At 45.1% G+C, this 17,359-nt stretch overlaps 1 protein-coding gene across 1 annotated transcript; it reads left to right on the plus strand.

The window, feature by feature from the left end:
- Nucleotides 1-5,595: 5,595 nt before the first annotated feature.
- LOC6598814 lies at nucleotides 5,596-15,595 on the plus strand. The gene is made up of 4 exons (XM_002023950.2): nucleotides 5,596-5,925; nucleotides 6,986-7,075; nucleotides 12,408-12,579; nucleotides 14,013-15,595. The coding sequence occupies exons 1-4, from the start codon at nucleotides 5,611-5,613 to the stop codon at nucleotides 15,428-15,430; spliced, it is 1,995 nt and encodes a 664-aa protein (XP_002023986.2). The 5' UTR covers nucleotides 5,596-5,610; the 3' UTR covers nucleotides 15,431-15,595.
- Nucleotides 15,596-17,359: the final 1,764 nt, after the last annotated feature.

Below are 17,359 nucleotides of genomic sequence, written 5' to 3' on the forward strand. Positions count from 1 at the left end.
ATCTGGCGTTGCATTCAGCCCAAAATCCACACGGAACCACAAAAAAAGTGGCTAGCGCGAGACGTGTTCAACCTGCGCTCTCACCTGGTAAACTGTTTTCAGAGTCTGTATTTTACTTTTTCGTGCAAGTCTCGCGCGTCTATGTGGGCCGCCTGAAAAGTTTCCGAGCGCTTTGGGCCGACGCAATCGGCTATGACAACAAATTTTGGCTTCAGCTTTTGGCCGCGCTCACAGCATCTCTCACCGATTGGCCCTCGCCCGCTCCGCGACTTCTATCTGGTGTCTGTGTGTTGTAAGTTGTCGGCGCCGAATTGTGGCTGCGACCAGGGCCGCCAGCAGCCAGCAGGTTGTGCGCATGGAAATTAGTCTTACGAGTTCGAGTGCAAGTATGTGTGCTTGCCGCTTGCCGCTTGCCTCTTGCCGCTTGTCGCTTGCTGGGGCTAAGTAAATATTTGAACTTTTGTCTTGGGAATAAAGACATATGCAGCTTTTGTGTGCGCTACCAAGATAAAGGTATGATTTGACTCGGAAATAACTAAGGAAAGATGTTTAATTTATGATAGGGGGATAACAGAAGTACATAACTGTCAATGGAGTATAATATTCTACTGTGACGGAGATGCACTTCTATCTTTATTAAATATTGAAATTACTTGAAAATTCTGAAAAATCTAAAGGGAGAAACAGCTGCTTGCGGCTGTTTATGGAACGACAATGTACGATAATATCCACCAATTTTGGAATAAAGCACATTTCAAGCACTCACTACCGCATTCCCTACTCTGTTGAAGCTCTGTTTATTTGCTTAATTTTTGTGTGGCCTAACAACGCCCAAAATGTACGAGCATGTTTATTTTCGACATTGTAATTCAATTTGAAAATAAATATGATTATTTTTTAGCTTAATTGCGTGTCGCATGTGCCAGTGCCAGGCCAGTGTCGAATGGTAATGTATTGTCATTGACTGGCGCACAAATCAGAAGGAGAAATGAAAACAGCAACCGGCTGGGGGGCGTGGGTTAGTGCTTTGGAGGTGTCAGGGCAGGATAAACATAAATAAGGGGCCCTAAAGTAAATACCTGTGCCCAAAAGCCAGCCTCGTCCATTAACCCTAACAATGATAACTGATGGAAATTGGCAGCTGACAAATGGATTTGGCATTGCCACCAAACAACCGACCACCGCTCCAGCATTGCCCCAATTGACTTTCGCTTTTTTGTTGCTTTTCATTCATTGTTTTGCTGCCATTTGATGGGGCCATTTCTGTTTGGCGCTTAACGGACATGAACGTGCATAGGTTGCTGTCCAAATAACATTGAAATTGGTAGGTAATTTCATTAAATTTTGGGCCCAGCTAAATGACCCTGGCCTGGGTGGTGGTGTGGTGTTGGGGTGATGTGCTTGTGCGGCTTGGCTTTTGATTTCGTTTTCGGTTTTCAATTTGCGAGTTCAATTAGATTTGATTTGAATTTATTTGTGCTATTCAGAATTGCCTGGCATTTGAGTGGTGGCCACAGAAGCGGACGGCAGCCGACAGCCATCAGCATTGTCAAAATTAACCAAATACTTACAAAGCCAATAACATCAAATTTCATTGTTCATGCTTCTCAATGAGCCGGCCAGAGACGCGTCCGAACTCCTACGCGTACTTTGTAGTTTATGGCACGGCAGCAAAGTCAAGCATTGACTTTTATTAATCGGGCCAGCAATTAGCCAAGAAGCTGGCCCGGGCTCAGAGGCAAATGGCCCAATTCAAGTGCAGTCACGCCATGAGCCAGCTCCATTTGGATGGAGGTGGGCTAGTGCTCAAGGCACAGGTATATTTATGGCTTACAAGTTTGAAAAACCGTTCGAAAGCTTGCGTTCAGCCTCCGGAGCTTTGCCCGCAGAGGGCGCTGTGCGTCGCTCAGGTGTGCACTGCGCTGCGCAGACGCCGGATCGTCAGTCTTTCAGTTTCTTCACAACGCTCAAGCAGTGCGCACGCGCCGACCCCGCAAGTTCCGCAAGCAGACGCGAAGTGCGTGGCGCCGGCGCCCAGACCAAGACATCATCGAATTGAGACATCAGCCCCGCGTGTGTGTAATTGACTGCGAGGGTGACGAAGCGAAAAGCCGCAAAGTTCACAAGGAAAATTGTGAAAATTGATTTTCACAGGAAGGCGCTGAGGCAGAGCCAAGCCAAAAGCGTTGTGTGCTCATCTACTACAAAAAAAAAAGAAAAAACAAAAAAACGGTGCGTGTGTGCTCCATCAAACATAATAATTGTATTAACGATTGTTCGGTCAAGCCATACGAAACTTTTGCTGTAAAAATTATACCTCTCTAATGGGCCACATGACCTTACGCTTTCGGACAGCCCTGAGGCCATTGTCGGTGGTCTGGTCTGGGTCTGGGTCTGTTCGCTTTGGTAACGTTGTCTTAGGTCAAGGCGGCAGCTACCTCACAAACCGCCTCATAATTGCTCCTCGCCCCACGCTCTCCATTCCATTCCTTCAACGCGGAAGTGTAACGCACAATTATAATCGCATTTCGCATAATTAAAGACATCAAACAAGTTTGTTTAGCCGGAGCTATTCTATTTTGATTCTCATTTCCTGCTGTACGTACGAAAAAATAACAGACAAACGAAACGAGTCTAAATTGTGATCAGAAAAGCGCTCATAAATCATAGACGGGCCTCTCCGTGCCTCTACGCATGCGCCATGCAATGTTTGTGCGAATTTCACACTCTGTGCGAAATCCAAACAAAGTGGAGACAAACAAAGGCAGGAAACCGAAGCTACGGATACTCTTACAGATTCATATAACCTTTCGAACTATTGTCCGTAGAGACTAATTACTACTTCTATGGCTTATGGCTATGGATATTGGTTCTTAAAGAGATTATTAAGCAACAAACAAGTTCATCCCACAAAGATTTGGGTTTAAACTAATTTTAATATAAACATGGACATAACACATCACGATCGGAACGACTACCTTTTCTGCATTTCAAACATCTGTTCACGATCGTAATACCCTCTACAAGGGTACATATCATACAGAAAAAACCCAGGCATATTCAATTGGAAATTTACACGGCAACGCAAGACTCAGTCTTGCTAATTGTGGGCTGAGTCAGACAGAGACAGAGATTGAGTCACAGCTAAAGAGAGAGAGAGAGAGAGAGAGAGTCAGATGCAGCGAAACGTCAATGGCGCATGCGCAACAGTTTTGCCCGCTTTGGGGTTTCTGGGTCTCTGTCTCTCTGCCGCCTCGTCTCCGCTCTGCCGCTGCCGCTGCCTCTGTTTCTGTCGTATGTTTTCGCTTGCGGTTTCTTTCGTGTAATTGTGACGCAATTTTCGTGTGAGTTTGTTTTAGTCTCGCTCCGTCAGACCCGTCCTCCGATCCCCCCTCCCATGACACGACTTGATATAGTACTGAAAACGAAAGCGGCAAAAAATCAGCTAAATCTGCGCTACAGATGCAGCTACGAGCATAGCTGTTTCTGCCGTGTGCAATGTGCATTACCTTCAAGTGGCTGTTGGCTGGTGGCTGGCGGCTGGCTATCCGACGACTGACTTCCAGTTAGTTGCAATTCGCACGCGCCTAAGCACAGTTCGCTTCCGACAAAGAAATACAGCAAAAATATAGAGGAAACTTTACGGTATAAATGTGGCAATTAATTAATAAAGTTGGGCTTCAATTGGAGCGTTACCAGTTTAAGGTGGGGGGAGTGTACGCGGGTGGGTCTTCCTTTAGTTTGGGTTTCGTAATTGTTTGCTAACTGCTGCGCTTCATTGACTTTTGGCCAAAACAATGGCCGAAACGTGGCTTTCTGTGGTTGTTCTCCTGCTCTCTGTGTATTTTCGGTTCTCGGTTCGCGGTTCCCGCGCATTGATGCAACTCCGCATCGCAACGGACCGGCTGCGGTTGCCCACTCAGCCGGAGCCGGAGTCCACAACTGTTGGTGGTTTGGAATGGTCTTTTTGGGCGCAACTTTAATTAATTTGTGCGGCTTTGAAAAATAATTAAATCAGTTTCTTAATTGCCCTTAACTTTCGGGGGAAGCTGGAAAGTTGAGAACAAAACGAAAAAAATAATTAAAATAAAAACAAAAATCCATGCATAATACATAATTGAATAATGGCCAGACACAAGTATCAATCGCTTTTAATTGCTGCAACAGCTTATTTTCGATTTATTGTTTAATAATTTATTGAACGTTTCTTTTTTTGTGCGCTCACTTCACGCCGTCGACGTCATAGCCGATTTCATGGCCAATGTCAGTAAGAAGTGAAGTGAAGTGCGCTCAACAAGTTTGTTGTATCTGTATCCGCGTGCGTAGATAGAGAGAGCAAAAACAAAAAAAAACCAGATACATCACAGCCGTAGATACTTAGATACTTGAACGCAGCGCTGAAAGAGTTTCGAGTGTACGAATAATCAATTTGAGAATGATGAGAATCTTCTCAACAGATAGCCCAACGACGACTACGACCCGGAGACTGACGCACTGCGGAGACTGGCAACGACAATGTCGAATGACTAGACGAAAGAATCTGGTTTGCGAAGGCGCTGCCAGGTGCAAATAGAACTCGTACTGTCTGTAGATTGCTTCTGGGTCTCGTTATCGCCTTCGACTGACGACGACAATGTTAGGGACGGGGCTCGTATGTTTTCGATGAGATACGGATACAACATCTGCGTCTGCTGCCTCATTAACGACTTCTACATACATGCACATGAAATGTGGTTCCCATTTTCCCTGCACTTCTGCCATTTTGCCAGACATTGAGCTTCGGTTGCGGGTTGCGGGTTGCCGGTCTGCCCCAGGGTTTTAATTGATTTTCTGTAGTTTGTTCAAGTTTTCAAGAAACCCCTTTTTTCTAATGTTTGGCCTGCGGGAACTGCGAAACTTTTGATTTATGTGAGCAAATTTCGAGCACTTCGGGCCGCCCACGGTGGCGTATGCGTAATTACGGCCTTTTGGGTGGCAAAAGTTTGTCGGGCCAGCTCTGGTAGCAGTTTTGCTAATTAATTGCGCTTCGGCGCAGCTGCCGAAAGGTGAAAGAATTGCCCACAGAAAGGTGCAAATGATACAAGTGGTTGCCCCATCAGACACACACTGGAACACACACACACCCACGCATGTATAATACATACAAGTGTGTGCGCGCCTGTGTACGTGATGGGAATGTCAAAAGCAGGATGAGGCCTCGAACCGATGACACGCCCACTCAGCAAGGGAAATAAAACAGTTTGGCACCATTTTTCACAGGCAAAACTAAGCACGAGACGCTGTGGCATACCCTCCCCTCTCTCTATCTCTCTCTACGAGTATGTGTGTGTCTGTGCAGGTAATTAGATGTGTGACTGTGTGTGTGAGTGTGAGTTGTCTGGCAAACGCCTCAAGTGTTGAAAATTGGCCAAATTTATGTCGGCCCAAACAGTGTTATGTCTGGCCTCTCGGCAGTGCGGTGCGGTGCGGTGCGGTGCGGTGCGATGCGGTGCGTGTGTGCCGAGACATAAATTGCATGAAATGCCACAGACGTGTGCGACCTTGAGAGATTCTGGATTTAATTCAAGCCAATTTCTCCGTTTATTCGCAGTTGAAACTTGAACGACAAGGATGCTCCAATTGTGCACCATCTACGCCTGCGCCAACGGAACGCTGGGCCTGAACTTGAGTCGTGCCCCCTGGGACCCGTATCCATGGGTCAGCGGGGTGCAGGAGAAATCGAATGCGGCCCGGGGCGGTGTCCGCCTTGGCGATACTCTGCTAGAGCTGAATGGAGTGGACATACTCGGCCTGCGGATCAGTGAGCTGGCCAATCGCCTGGCAGAGCACTGGCAGAGTGGGGCCGAGTGTGTGACCATGATGGTGTGGCGCCAGCAGGCGGCCCTCACATCGTCCGAGGATGCCGAGGAGGCATCCCATGCTGTGGTGAGTCGAAAACGCGCTGCCACTTGCCGCACAATGCAGATGCCTCAAGTGCTGTCAGCCTGTACTTGTAGCTGATTTGCCGATGGTTAAATGGGGCATTGTCATACACGAATGTGCCGCAAAGTGGCTAGGTACTGTACTGTAGTGGTAATGCTTGTTGCCGCTGCTGTTGTTCACGTGCCACTGAGCGTTACGTAATGCTGATTGGCTTAATGACTGCTGTCTCTGTCTTAGCAATTAGTCGCTACAGCCTGGTCTACTTAGCCATTACCCCAGAGTGATTGCCTCAGAAGAGCACCAATCATTCGATTCTGCTTTTAAAAATGCATCTACCGTACATGTATCCTTGACTTACTTTGGGTTATCCAATCGAATGCTATTCATTTATGCTGAATGCTGAATGGGCCACATGTAAAATATATTACAAGGCCCCAGCCCGGAGGTGTCCTGCCATTGCCTTGGGGCTTTGCCATGGGCGTGTCCGTCTGTCTGTCTGTCTGTATGTCTGTGTTTGCTGTTTGTCTGTTGCCGACCGAGAAGCTGTTTATTTTATTAAATTCAATTGAATTGAAATAATGCAATTTTGTTCTTGACACATCATGTGTACTTTATTACAATTCAATTGACCCAAATGTCCTCAAAGGGGTGGACCCTGTCGGACAGTCGAAAATTGCTGCCACACAGACACATTTCTGGCATACCTGGTGCACGTGGTGCACGTGGAACGTCCATTTCAATCAAGGCTGAAGGCTATGCATCTGCATCAAATCGAGTCTCCGTGTGTCTGTGTGTGTGTCAGTTAAACAGATTAAACTCGACCATGGATATATGTATCTCTCGGATGTAACATGCATCCTGTCGTTGGCAGTTTAATCATTTTATTGAATCACAATAATGCAGTGCTTTGCTCGTTTTGATAATCGCATGCAAATCCGTCCAAATGGAAGCATTCAATACCATTAAAGGCATTCCTCGGACTCATTTGATTGCAATTCTCTCAACCTTGAAGCCAGAACACTAAAATTAACCAAAGTTTTCCCCTCGCTTTGTGTCTTTGCAGCAGCATGGAATTAATCAACAATCGCTGCAAAAGTTTGCAACATGCCTTCAACATATTTCCCAATTACTGGAGTGTCCTGTGTGCCTTGAGGTAAGTGGGTGAGGTGCGGGTGCGGGTGCGGGTGAGTGGCATTGCCACGAAAAGGCCAATCCAGACCGTCGTTGCATGTGCGTTGCATATCGATGAGGTCGCCTCTGTGGCCCGTGCATCGACAGCAGCTCGGGCTTTAGTTTTAGTTCGTCATTATCTAAACTCAACTCGACGGAACTCTCTCAAAACTTACGTAGTTGCCAGTTGCCGCTTGTTTGCCTTTGAGAGGCTCTCTGCTGCTGTTACTGTTAGTCCTGATCCTAGTCCCAATCCCAGTGCCAATCCCAGTGGCAGTCGCAGTGGCAGTGCCGGTGCCAGTCTCCCAGTCCCCCTTCCGGTACTGCGTTGATTTTGCTGCGCAAGTTTGTTGCTAATCACTTGACTGTATATAAAGTTTGCAACGTTGGGCTGCTGCCAGTGATTGCTGCCCTCTTGACTCTTGGCCCCTAACCACTCTCACCACTCCCTCTCTCTCTCTCTCGCTCTCTCTGTCAAGCAGGTATGTATATATACCGTGCCGGCATTGTTTACTCAATTACTCAAACGACGCACCACGCCAGAGCCGAGCCTCAGCCACCTCCACCCCCACCTGCAGCTTCATTCATGTCGTCATGTTGGCAGTTAATGGCCGTCGGTTATGTTCTGGCCAAGTGTTTTTATATGAGCTATGAGCACCCTGGCTGAGTGTACTATGATATTAATCAGATATTTGTAAGCTTAACTTATGCTTTTCCTTGTTGGAAAGTCCTTAAAAAGGTTCGGTAAGGGTATTCTAGCCATCGATTCTAGCCAGTATTTACCTCTTGTTTTTGTATATTCTTTTTTTCGTCCCACATTGAAGTAGATTTTTGATAAATGTTTGCTCTGGCATGTGATTTGATTAGTTTGGCAAAATACATATGTACAAGCGAGTATATGCACGACAAAGTGATTGATTATGTCGTTTAAAAATCAAATATTGACGATTAGGCAGATGTGTGCACACACATATGTATATATATATATATAGGTATATAGGTATGGCGTAGAAAGTCAGTGTGCCTAATCGTGTCATTCGCCCGCGGGTCCACCCTCCTTCTGGGTGCTCCTGATTCTGTCCTGATTCTGCTGCGCCCAGAGCTCGTTGTGCATTTAAATTGAAGCTGCTGGCGAGTGTCCGGCTTTAAATTTATTTATGCCCAGCTTGTCAGCAAAAACATAAATTTAATTAATTAGACAAGATAAAGAGTGTCCAGACCTGCAGCCCCCGCCCCGCTTGCCTCTTGCCTCTTGCCTCCTGCCACTGGCCCGTGCAGGCGGCCATTTAAAATGTAAAGTTATTTTCAAATGAAATTCTCGCTTGCAGCACATCTCCGTGTGGCAGTGTCACTGTCCGTGTGCTTGTGTGTCTGTGTGTGTGTGTGGCTATAAATTAAGCATGTGCAGGAGACCCGGACCGGACTGAAAGGACATATCGCTCCCAGCCTCCTCGTACCCTCCCTGGCCCCCTGCCCCCAGAAATAGCCACGCTGCAACGCCTTCAAAGTGGGGCAGCCAGCTAGAGAGCCGCCACAGAGCTGTCTGGGACTCGAACTCCACTTGCAGCTGCACTGAATAATTTGTTTATTAACCCAAAATCAGTTTATTCTGGGATACACCTCCCCATCTCCTCTATCTTCTATCTTCTATCTCTATCATCTCTGGGATATCCCCATGCTCCCTCTCCGGCCTGCGGCTTAGTTGCTGGAGAGTCCTTTAGATTTGGCAATTATTACTGAAGCACGAAGCTGGCATTATACGAGTTTTGTATTATGGGCTACTCTAGTGCGAGTATATCCACTATATAGTGCCACACTCGTATTCCTTATGCATGCATGTGCATGTGCATGCGTGTCTGAGCGTGTTTGGGTTCTATTTATGTATGCAAAAACACACACAAGTCCATTAAGTTATTAAGGGATTTTGTTTTGCTTGATTTTCAATACTAGTGCATTCTGTTCTCGATTCCCTTCAAAAGATAATCGCTGGCATTAGTCCTTCCCTTGCCGTTGGCATGCTCCTGGCGGTCGGATAAGGCAGGTCGGATTTGGCATTGGGTCTCCCTTGTTTGACATTAAATCGGGCATGAAACTGTTTTTGTTTCATTTAAATATGCATAAATTTGCAGTTCATTTAATTTTCATAAATTTCAAAAGCAAACACAGCCCAGTCCTGGAAATTCAAGGAATTGGCTTTCAACATCAAAAGATGATTAACTTACACTCGGCTTTCAACCAAAGCCCCCCAGGCTTTTCTTGAATTAAGAAAACGAGTAAATTGGGAAAAATGCATTGCCTTTTGAAATTTTATTAAGTTTCATCTCCCACTTGTGTGAAAGAAACACACAATCGTTGGATTGCTGTTCGAGTAACTTCTTGACATGGGATCTCTATGTACTTTTCACTAGAAACGCCTTTTGCACGCAGGTGCCATCAGGCACCACAAAGTTTAAAGCTGCTTTGGGGTTTGAAAGGGTTTAAAGTCGAATTTAATTGGTCTTGGTATTTTTATACCCGATACTCTAAATGAGTATTGGAGGTATATTAGATTTGTGGTGAAAATGGATGTGTGTAACGTCCAAAAGGAAGCGTTTCCGACCCCATAAAGTATATATGTACATATATTCTTGATCAGCATCAACAGCCGAGTCGATTGAGCCCTGTCTGTCTGTCCGTCCGTCCGTCTGTCCGTCCCTATCAGCGCCTAGTGCTCAAAGACAACAAGAGCTAGAGCAACGATATTTTATATTCGGACTTCTCTGATATGTCACTGTTACAAGTATGTTTCAAAACTTTGCCACACCCCCTTCTGCCCCCGCAAAGGACGAAAATCTGGGGCATCCACAAATCTCAGAGACTATTAAGGCTAGAGTAACCAAATAACGTATATCAAATACGTTGCAGTGGCTACGCAGCGCCCGACGTCACGCTCAGACTGATTTTCTGTCTCTCTCGCACGCACTCTGTGTCATTAGCGGCGTCTGCCGGAGGAGAGCCGTACTGACTATGTATCGGGTATAACTGTAGAGTTGCGGTGTCCGCAGCAACTAGTGTTGGGTAAACATTGCTCATTTTGGTGAACATGTTCACTTGTTCTTTTTTAGTAAGTGAGTCAACTCACTCATATTGCTCATTTGCTCACTTGCTCTCTTAGATTGCTCAGTTACTCACTTGTTCACTTGCTCAGTTGCTCACTTGCTCAGTTGCTCACTTGCTCAGTTGCTGACTTGCTCTCTCAGTTGTTCACTATTCATGCGCAGATGGTTCTAAATTTCACTATACTTTCGAATTAGCGACATAGTGAATTTTTCAAAAGAGTAAATAGCATTGCCGGTAATACAAAAAGTGTGAAGTAAACGCAAATATGAGCAAAGCTGCCAGATCGCAAAATGCCCTTTGAGGAGCAAAATTGCGCAAAAAGTGAGTAGAGAACAAGTGAGTAAAAATGAACAAGTGAACAACAAAGAACAAGTGAGCAAAAAAGAACAAGTGAACAACAAAGAACAAGTGAACAAAAAAGAACAACTTGGAAGGAACATGTTCAGTTGCTCACTTAAGTGAACAACTCTTTTTTGTTCACTCACTCATGAGCAACACAACACTAGCAGCAACTCACGTTCCCCCTCGTTCTACATAATATCTACATACAGACCAAGTTCACTCTACATAAGGTATACATGAATTCTACACACTAAAAGTGCTGCATACCTTTAGGATGACCTATAAAAAGGTATCAAAAGTTGAGCATAAATTTGATTAAAAAATACCAACAACTATCCCAAATGAACAATCACTCAGTCAGTGCAAACAATTTTTATATGCTCTCGTTTCCGCATTCAAACCAATTGCTGGACGGCGATACAGCGAATGCTTCAATTCCGATTCCGATTCCATTTCCACTTCCATTTCCAGCAATATTTGCTTTGCTTAGATCATTTAATTGATTTCCATCACTAATTGGAGTCTTTGTTTATGTATGGAAGGGTATTAAAATAGAAAGCTTTTGCTTATAGCCATTTAAGCCAATTTCAAACAATCAAAAACGAACAGAATTAAAAACTATTCCGCACACGTACAAGCTCTTGAAAATGCTTGTAGTTGTGTATTCTTATTTTGTATTTGTATTTGCTTCCGGTTTTATTTAATAAAATACTGGCAGGGTATGTGGTTTTTGTAGAAAGAATATCAGCCTAGTGTTCCCATATCATGGGAAGTGTCTATAGGCCCTTGTTTATTTTGAGAGTTTTCCCAGATCCGTCTTAAATTTTAGAGCTCAGCAAAAAGGTAAGGAGACATCGAATAGTCCATTCGACAGAGAATGTAACCTTCCGGCTTCTGTCTCTGTTTTTAGTTTAAATTGCAAACGAATCGCTTTACATTTGTAATACTTGCAAAGCAGTTTGGCCAAATCGGTGAGAGCAAAAAAGTATGGAAAGCTTCAGACCAGAAATTGTTTCTTTATTCAGCCAAATTTATGTTTGGCTGCATATTTACAACAGTTTTTGCCCCCCCGAACACAGACGCACACGTGTCTTCCCCCCTTTTATGGCGGGGCAGAGACAAAAAGCATCATACAAATTTCAATACATATTCTTCAGTCTGTCAGTCGATCCGATTTTCCGCTTTCCGTTTTTCTTCCATTTTTTGTTATATGTACGTATATTTTGTTCTCTGTTGTTTTGCAGTGTTTTTCAGTTTTGTGAGGCGATGCCAGGGCCAGCTTGAAATGCGCAAAAGTATTTTTGTGCGCATCAAAAACTCGTTCATACAGTTGTATTATTTTAAATCCGCTTGCAATATTTTCAATTTGATTTTCAATTTAAATGGAAAGCTTTCTGCGCACAGCATACCCAAAATAATACATTTTGCATGCCAATGCGAGAAAGGAAAAACAGGAGCCGGAGCCTCAATAAGGAGAAGGAGAACCATGTTTCGGTGAATTCCGATTGATGCCCTGCCCCGACAGAGCAATAATCAAATTTAGTTTCATTTTTGAGCGTTATGTTACATATGACGTTGACTAGAATTGCTTTTTCCTCAAAATCCCATTCGCATTACAATCAAGAAGCAATCAGAGAGTGCTTCCTTTGAGTGTGCTCACTATCCATGATAGCTATAATTAAATGAAATAAACCACATCCCCCCCATACACACACATACTCCCCCTCCATTGTATAATTATGTATATATTTTCACAAAGATTTTCCCTTTTTTTTTTTTTTTCTTTTTTGATTTATTCTCACTTTGTGGCTGCACTTCCTTTGACTTCGGTTTCCACCCCTTCCTGCCTCGGGCCAACAACCAACAAAAATCAGGTCATCAAACCACCTGGATGGCAGTGCTGCAACGGACACGTGCTCTGCAATAATTGCCGCAGCCGGTCCGTGAAGTGTCCGGTGTGTCGTGTGCCACTGGGGCCCAGGGGCCGCTGCCTGCTGTCGGATAAATTATTCACCCTGCTGGCGGAGAACTTTCCCTGCGACGGCGGTGAGTGCAACCAACATTTACTTACTTGTATTTATAACTTTTATCTATTTAATCGTGGCAAAACGATACCCAAATTAGCGTCGTCATTAGGCGACATCTGTCTGGGCCGGGTGGGATCCTCGGCCCACCATATCAAAAGATATATCATCCAGCTGTCATTTACTTTGTGCCAAAAACTTTTGAGTAGCGCCAAGTGTCAATGTTTCACTTAAATCTCGGCCGAAGGAGACAGAGTGGGAGAGAGAGAGAGAGAGAGTCCTGAAAGCAAATGAAAGGAAAATGTGAGCCAAGTCAAGAGTGCTTGAAATTGAGCGCAATGGCTCATCTTTTCGCTGTTTTTCTTCTTCTTTTTATAGCATAATTATGTAACATAAATTGCTAAAGTTTTTCACGCTTTATGCCGTTGCCGTTGCCGTTGCCATACTGTTGGCATTGCGTTACATATTCCTGTTGTTTCCGCTGTTCTTTCGCTTAAAGTTTGGACGCCGCCCTCGTTGCCATTTTCAATCTGTGTCCGCGTCCGCCTCCGCGTCCTCGTCCACGGCCGTGTCCGCGTCCGCCCAACTCAACTTCAAGTGAAGTTTACAGCGTAGGTAACAAGCGGCAACAAGAACAAACATGAACGAATTTTCCGCCGTTGTCTGCATTTGCTTTTACTTGTTGGTCTTCAGTTTTTTTGTTGTTGTCTTTTTTTTTTACCAACTTCCTGTGCGTTTTTGTAAGGGCTGTACACGGTACTAGAAGAGTGCGTGGGTTTATTATATCTCAAATACAGGAAGGAATACCAAGTAAATAATTATTTACATTTTGCAGATACAGAAGATATGAATACGAGATATGGATTTGGCTTACAAAAGTCGCTTCTGCCCCAAAGAGGGCTAGAAGGATAGCTGATTAGGATACCTGATTAGCGGGTATCTTACAGTCGAAATCATATCTATAGCAGTCTCTAGCAGACTTCTTTTCTTGTTTCCTTTTGTTTAGCTTAGTCTCTGCTTAGTACGTTTTTATTGCTTCTACATTAAGTGTGCATTCTTTATGTTTTTGCTGAGATTTCCCCCACTCCCCACTCGCCTCCCCACTCCTCTTGCTCCGTTCATATTTATATAAAGATGGAGAAATTTATTTACTTTTTTTTCTATTTTCATTTGCCACTTAAACTTCTTGAGAGTTTCCTGGCCAGGGGGCAGGAGCTGGCGGTTGTGTAGGGTTCGTGGAAAGACCTAACGAGCGCAAAAGGACAATTCCGACTGCAGGAAAACTTGAAAATTTCAAGCCATCAACAATTGTGCGTATGGAGGGATGCAGGGATGGTCCTGGGGGGACTGTGGGGCGGCCATAGATATTTATTCGTGGCAACATTTATTGCATTTCCATTTTGGGACCTATTTTTTGTTGTGCAATTCGTTGAACTTTTTCCGTTTTTGTTGCAGGAAAAGCAAAAGCCAACAAGGTGACTGCGGACCAGGACCAGGACCAGGACCCGGACCCGGAGGGCCAGCGAAAACCGAGCAGCGTCAACAAGTGCACAAATGAATATCATAATCAACCAAAAATGGCGCTGGCCAAGTCGAACTCCGGCAAGAAGTGCGGCAAACAAATCTCCAGGCAACTGCAGCTGGACGCAGTGGCAGTTGTGGTTCTGAATGGGACAGACAGCGGAGCAGGTGGGTGTGATGGGGGAGGCGACTCCCCGTTGCAGCAGCACCGGCAAATGCCAAAGGGAAATGAGGCAAATGCTCGAATTCGAAATAATGTCGCCGACAACAACCGCAACAGCAGCCGCGACGAGAGCAGCAGCCAGGGCCAGGATGAGGACAAGAAGGTCCTGCAACGTTGCACACTGATAAAAGTGCAGCACCAGGAGACTCGTTTCAACGAGGCGGAGCAGAAGAAGCAGCTCCTCGAGCTCGAGAGCAACAATATGCTCGTTAAACCAAAGTTAAAGTTGAGCAAGAAAAGTTGGCGGCTTACAGGCAAAGATCAAGACGGATTGCGCAGTGATGAAGTTGCAAACATAAATAGTGGGCAGCACCAACACGAGGAGCAGGAGCAGGTGATGCAGTCAGCTGGCGGCGGCAAAGGCCAGCTGCTATTTCAAAATTATCATTGCCCCACTGGGAAATCATGTATCTCCAGCTGCAGCAGCATCAGGAGCAGCAGCGCGGCGCTGAAACTTTCCCAGCCAGCGGGACAGGCCAAATTGTCAACCGTCAAAGATGGGGCCAGCGGCGCAGAGGCGGCGGCCACTGCTGCGGCAGCCGAAATTGCAGCGGCCACCTTATCAGTGGGGAGCCATAAACAGGCGCCAGCATCTGAAGTAAATCAGGCAACGTCATCCCTAGTTTCGGGGCCGACGGGTGCGACATCAATAAAGTCCTGCGAGTGGCAGCTCCTGAGGCATCTCAGCAGCGAGCACCGCCTGGCCGTGCTGCAGTCCTACGGCACGTTCGGGGAGCGGCTGCACGTCCAGCTGCCGTCCCAGCAGGCGGTGGCATGCCTCAGTCTGAGCGAGGATGTCAGCCCGGGCCACGAGACTGTCAGAGTGCACACATTTTTCCTGGCTGTCATACCGATCGGCACAGGGCAGGGGCATGCCGTCTTCCTCTGGCACCTGGACCGGCCACAGGAGGAGCCACAGCCCCACTTTGAGACTGTCATCGAGACACAGTGCGGGCGTGTCAAGTGGTTCGGTCCTGCCCAGTCACTCAGACGCAGTTGGCCGGAGATTGCTGCATCTGGCCATTTCCTCACCTGCCCCAGCCTGGAGGAGAACGCCTGCGCAGCCTTTGATATCACAGTGAAAGCAAAGTCCTTCCGGAGTCGCCAGACCTCTTGCCAGAATCCTTAACCATTTAGCCTTAGACTAAGCCCACTTAGTGATTAGTTTAGTTTAGTGATTAGTGAAGACTGCAAATGAATTTTCCCCTTTAGAATCTGTGTACTTTACTACCAATTTTCATGGCACTCCCAGAGTAGTTCAGAAATTAAATAAAAACCCAAATGCAAATACAAATGGAGCGTGGAATCAAAGTCTCTTGACGAGCCTTGACGGGTGTGTGCTTTGTAAATTATATTTGCATTTTTTTTTGGTGCCAATGTTCGTGTTCGTGTATTTATTCGAAAAAATGCCAAACGCAATTTGAAAATGTGTTTAATGTGCAATATTTTTAATTAATAAAAACATTTAGAATTTTGCTGGCCAGGCAATTTACGAGTCAAGCAGATATCGACGTTTTTTATACCCTATATTAGATGGAAGATACTCGTATGGATATCGGAAACGGTAAGGCTCGGTAAGCGCCACAGATACCCAACATCGATGCACAGTTTCGCATTTTAATAACATTCTTGTTTTTTGGTCAAGAGTATTCCTGTTTCGTGGTTCATTAGGGGGGGAATTTTTCTTGATGAAAAATAACTCCGATATTTGCATTGCAAACCAGCAGAAACCGCCGCAGCAGGAGGCAGCCACGACTAGAGCTTGTCTGTTTGCTGCCTCCTGATAATTGACTTGCATGCAAATTAATGTTTTTTGCCCGATGTACTTGCTGCTCCTACTGTTCCCTGTGTGGGTGTATGTGTGTGTGTGTGTCCTTGTGCGTGTGGGCGTAAATTGCCGCCTCTTCTGTCCGACAAACAGTAAACACGGGGCACAGACCATCGAGCTATTTTCAACAGTGCCATGCAATACATAAATCTCTGCACCATCGATGTTTACTATATTTAAGGAAAAAACTTCAATTTTCATACAACGAAAATCACAGAGTACTATAGTGCTGTATAGTCCGTGTTTTTGGGTGGCTGGTTGCATGTGCAGGGGCAAATAAAGGAACGTTTTGCTTTATTACAGTTTTTTTTCTTTTTGTTTTTTTGCCTCGACCAGCTTTGGTTTGCCTTTTGTAGCCTTTCCACGCTGTCGCCTGTTTGTTTTTGATGAGCCATCATCATCGTCATCAGCAACATCATCCATGCCATTGCCATCTTATACACTGCACTGCACTGTACTCTACTGTACTGTACTGCCCTGCACTGAGGCCTGGGATGTGTGTATCGTGCAACAAACAAAAAAAGTGTACATAGTTAAAATAAATTAAAAATTTCTGCACACGACACTTTTTTCGCACAACCTGACGCATTATGTGTGCCCCTGATGATGAGGAGATGATCTGGTTGCAACACGAGAAATGGTGTTGGCGGGTGGGTGGACAATGAAAGCACTGTTCGGTGTCCTTAGCGGTCCATCAGGTAAATTAAAAAGGCTCCGGCATCGCAATTACGAAAAAACCCGTGGCAAAAATGATGAGCCGGTAAAAATGCAAATTTCAGAAAACAATTATAAAAACAAATGCATCGTGCCCCAGACCGACCCAAGGATATCAGAGAAGGGGAGGGGGGTGTTTGGTTGTGAGCAATTGGTCACTGACATGAACAAAATACATGATTGAAGGCTGCTAAACCTTTGGAGGTTTTTGAATCGTTTGATTTAATTGAATTTTAGGGATTAAAGATCTTTGCTAAAATTTGTTTGAGGTTAATAAAATTAAGTATTATTGTGTTTATTTAATGTATATTAGAGGGATCAATGCTGGAAACAAGTGCCAGAACATCTGCCATATTTAATGGGATAGGTTGGGTTCGGTTCGGATCGAATGCCATTACTGAAATCAAAGTACATATTTACATATATCACACAAAAAGTCTAACAACCTCTGCTTGACAACCATATACTCGAGTTTCGTAATATTTCAGTAGCCGCTCACTCACTTCTTTATCAATT

The sequence above is a fragment of the Drosophila persimilis genome, unplaced genomic scaffold, assembly GCF_003286085.1.
Source record: "Drosophila persimilis strain 14011-0111.01,24,50 unplaced genomic scaffold, DperRS2 tig00000000-arrow-pilon, whole genome shotgun sequence".
Classification (NCBI taxonomy): domain Eukaryota; kingdom Metazoa; phylum Arthropoda; class Insecta; order Diptera; family Drosophilidae; genus Drosophila; species Drosophila persimilis.

Coding starts and splice junctions, on each gene's coding strand:
- LOC6598814 (XM_002023950.2), top strand. CDS start 5,611: ATGCTCCAATTGTGCACCATCTACGCCTGCGCCAACGGAACGCTGGGC. Junction 5,926..6,985: donor AGGAGGCATCCCATGCTGTG/GTGAGTCGAAAA, acceptor GTGTCTTTGCAG/CAGCATGGAATTAATCAACA. Junction 12,580..14,012: donor GAACTTTCCCTGCGACGGCG/GTGAGTGCAACC, acceptor TTTTTGTTGCAG/GAAAAGCAAAAGCCAACAAG.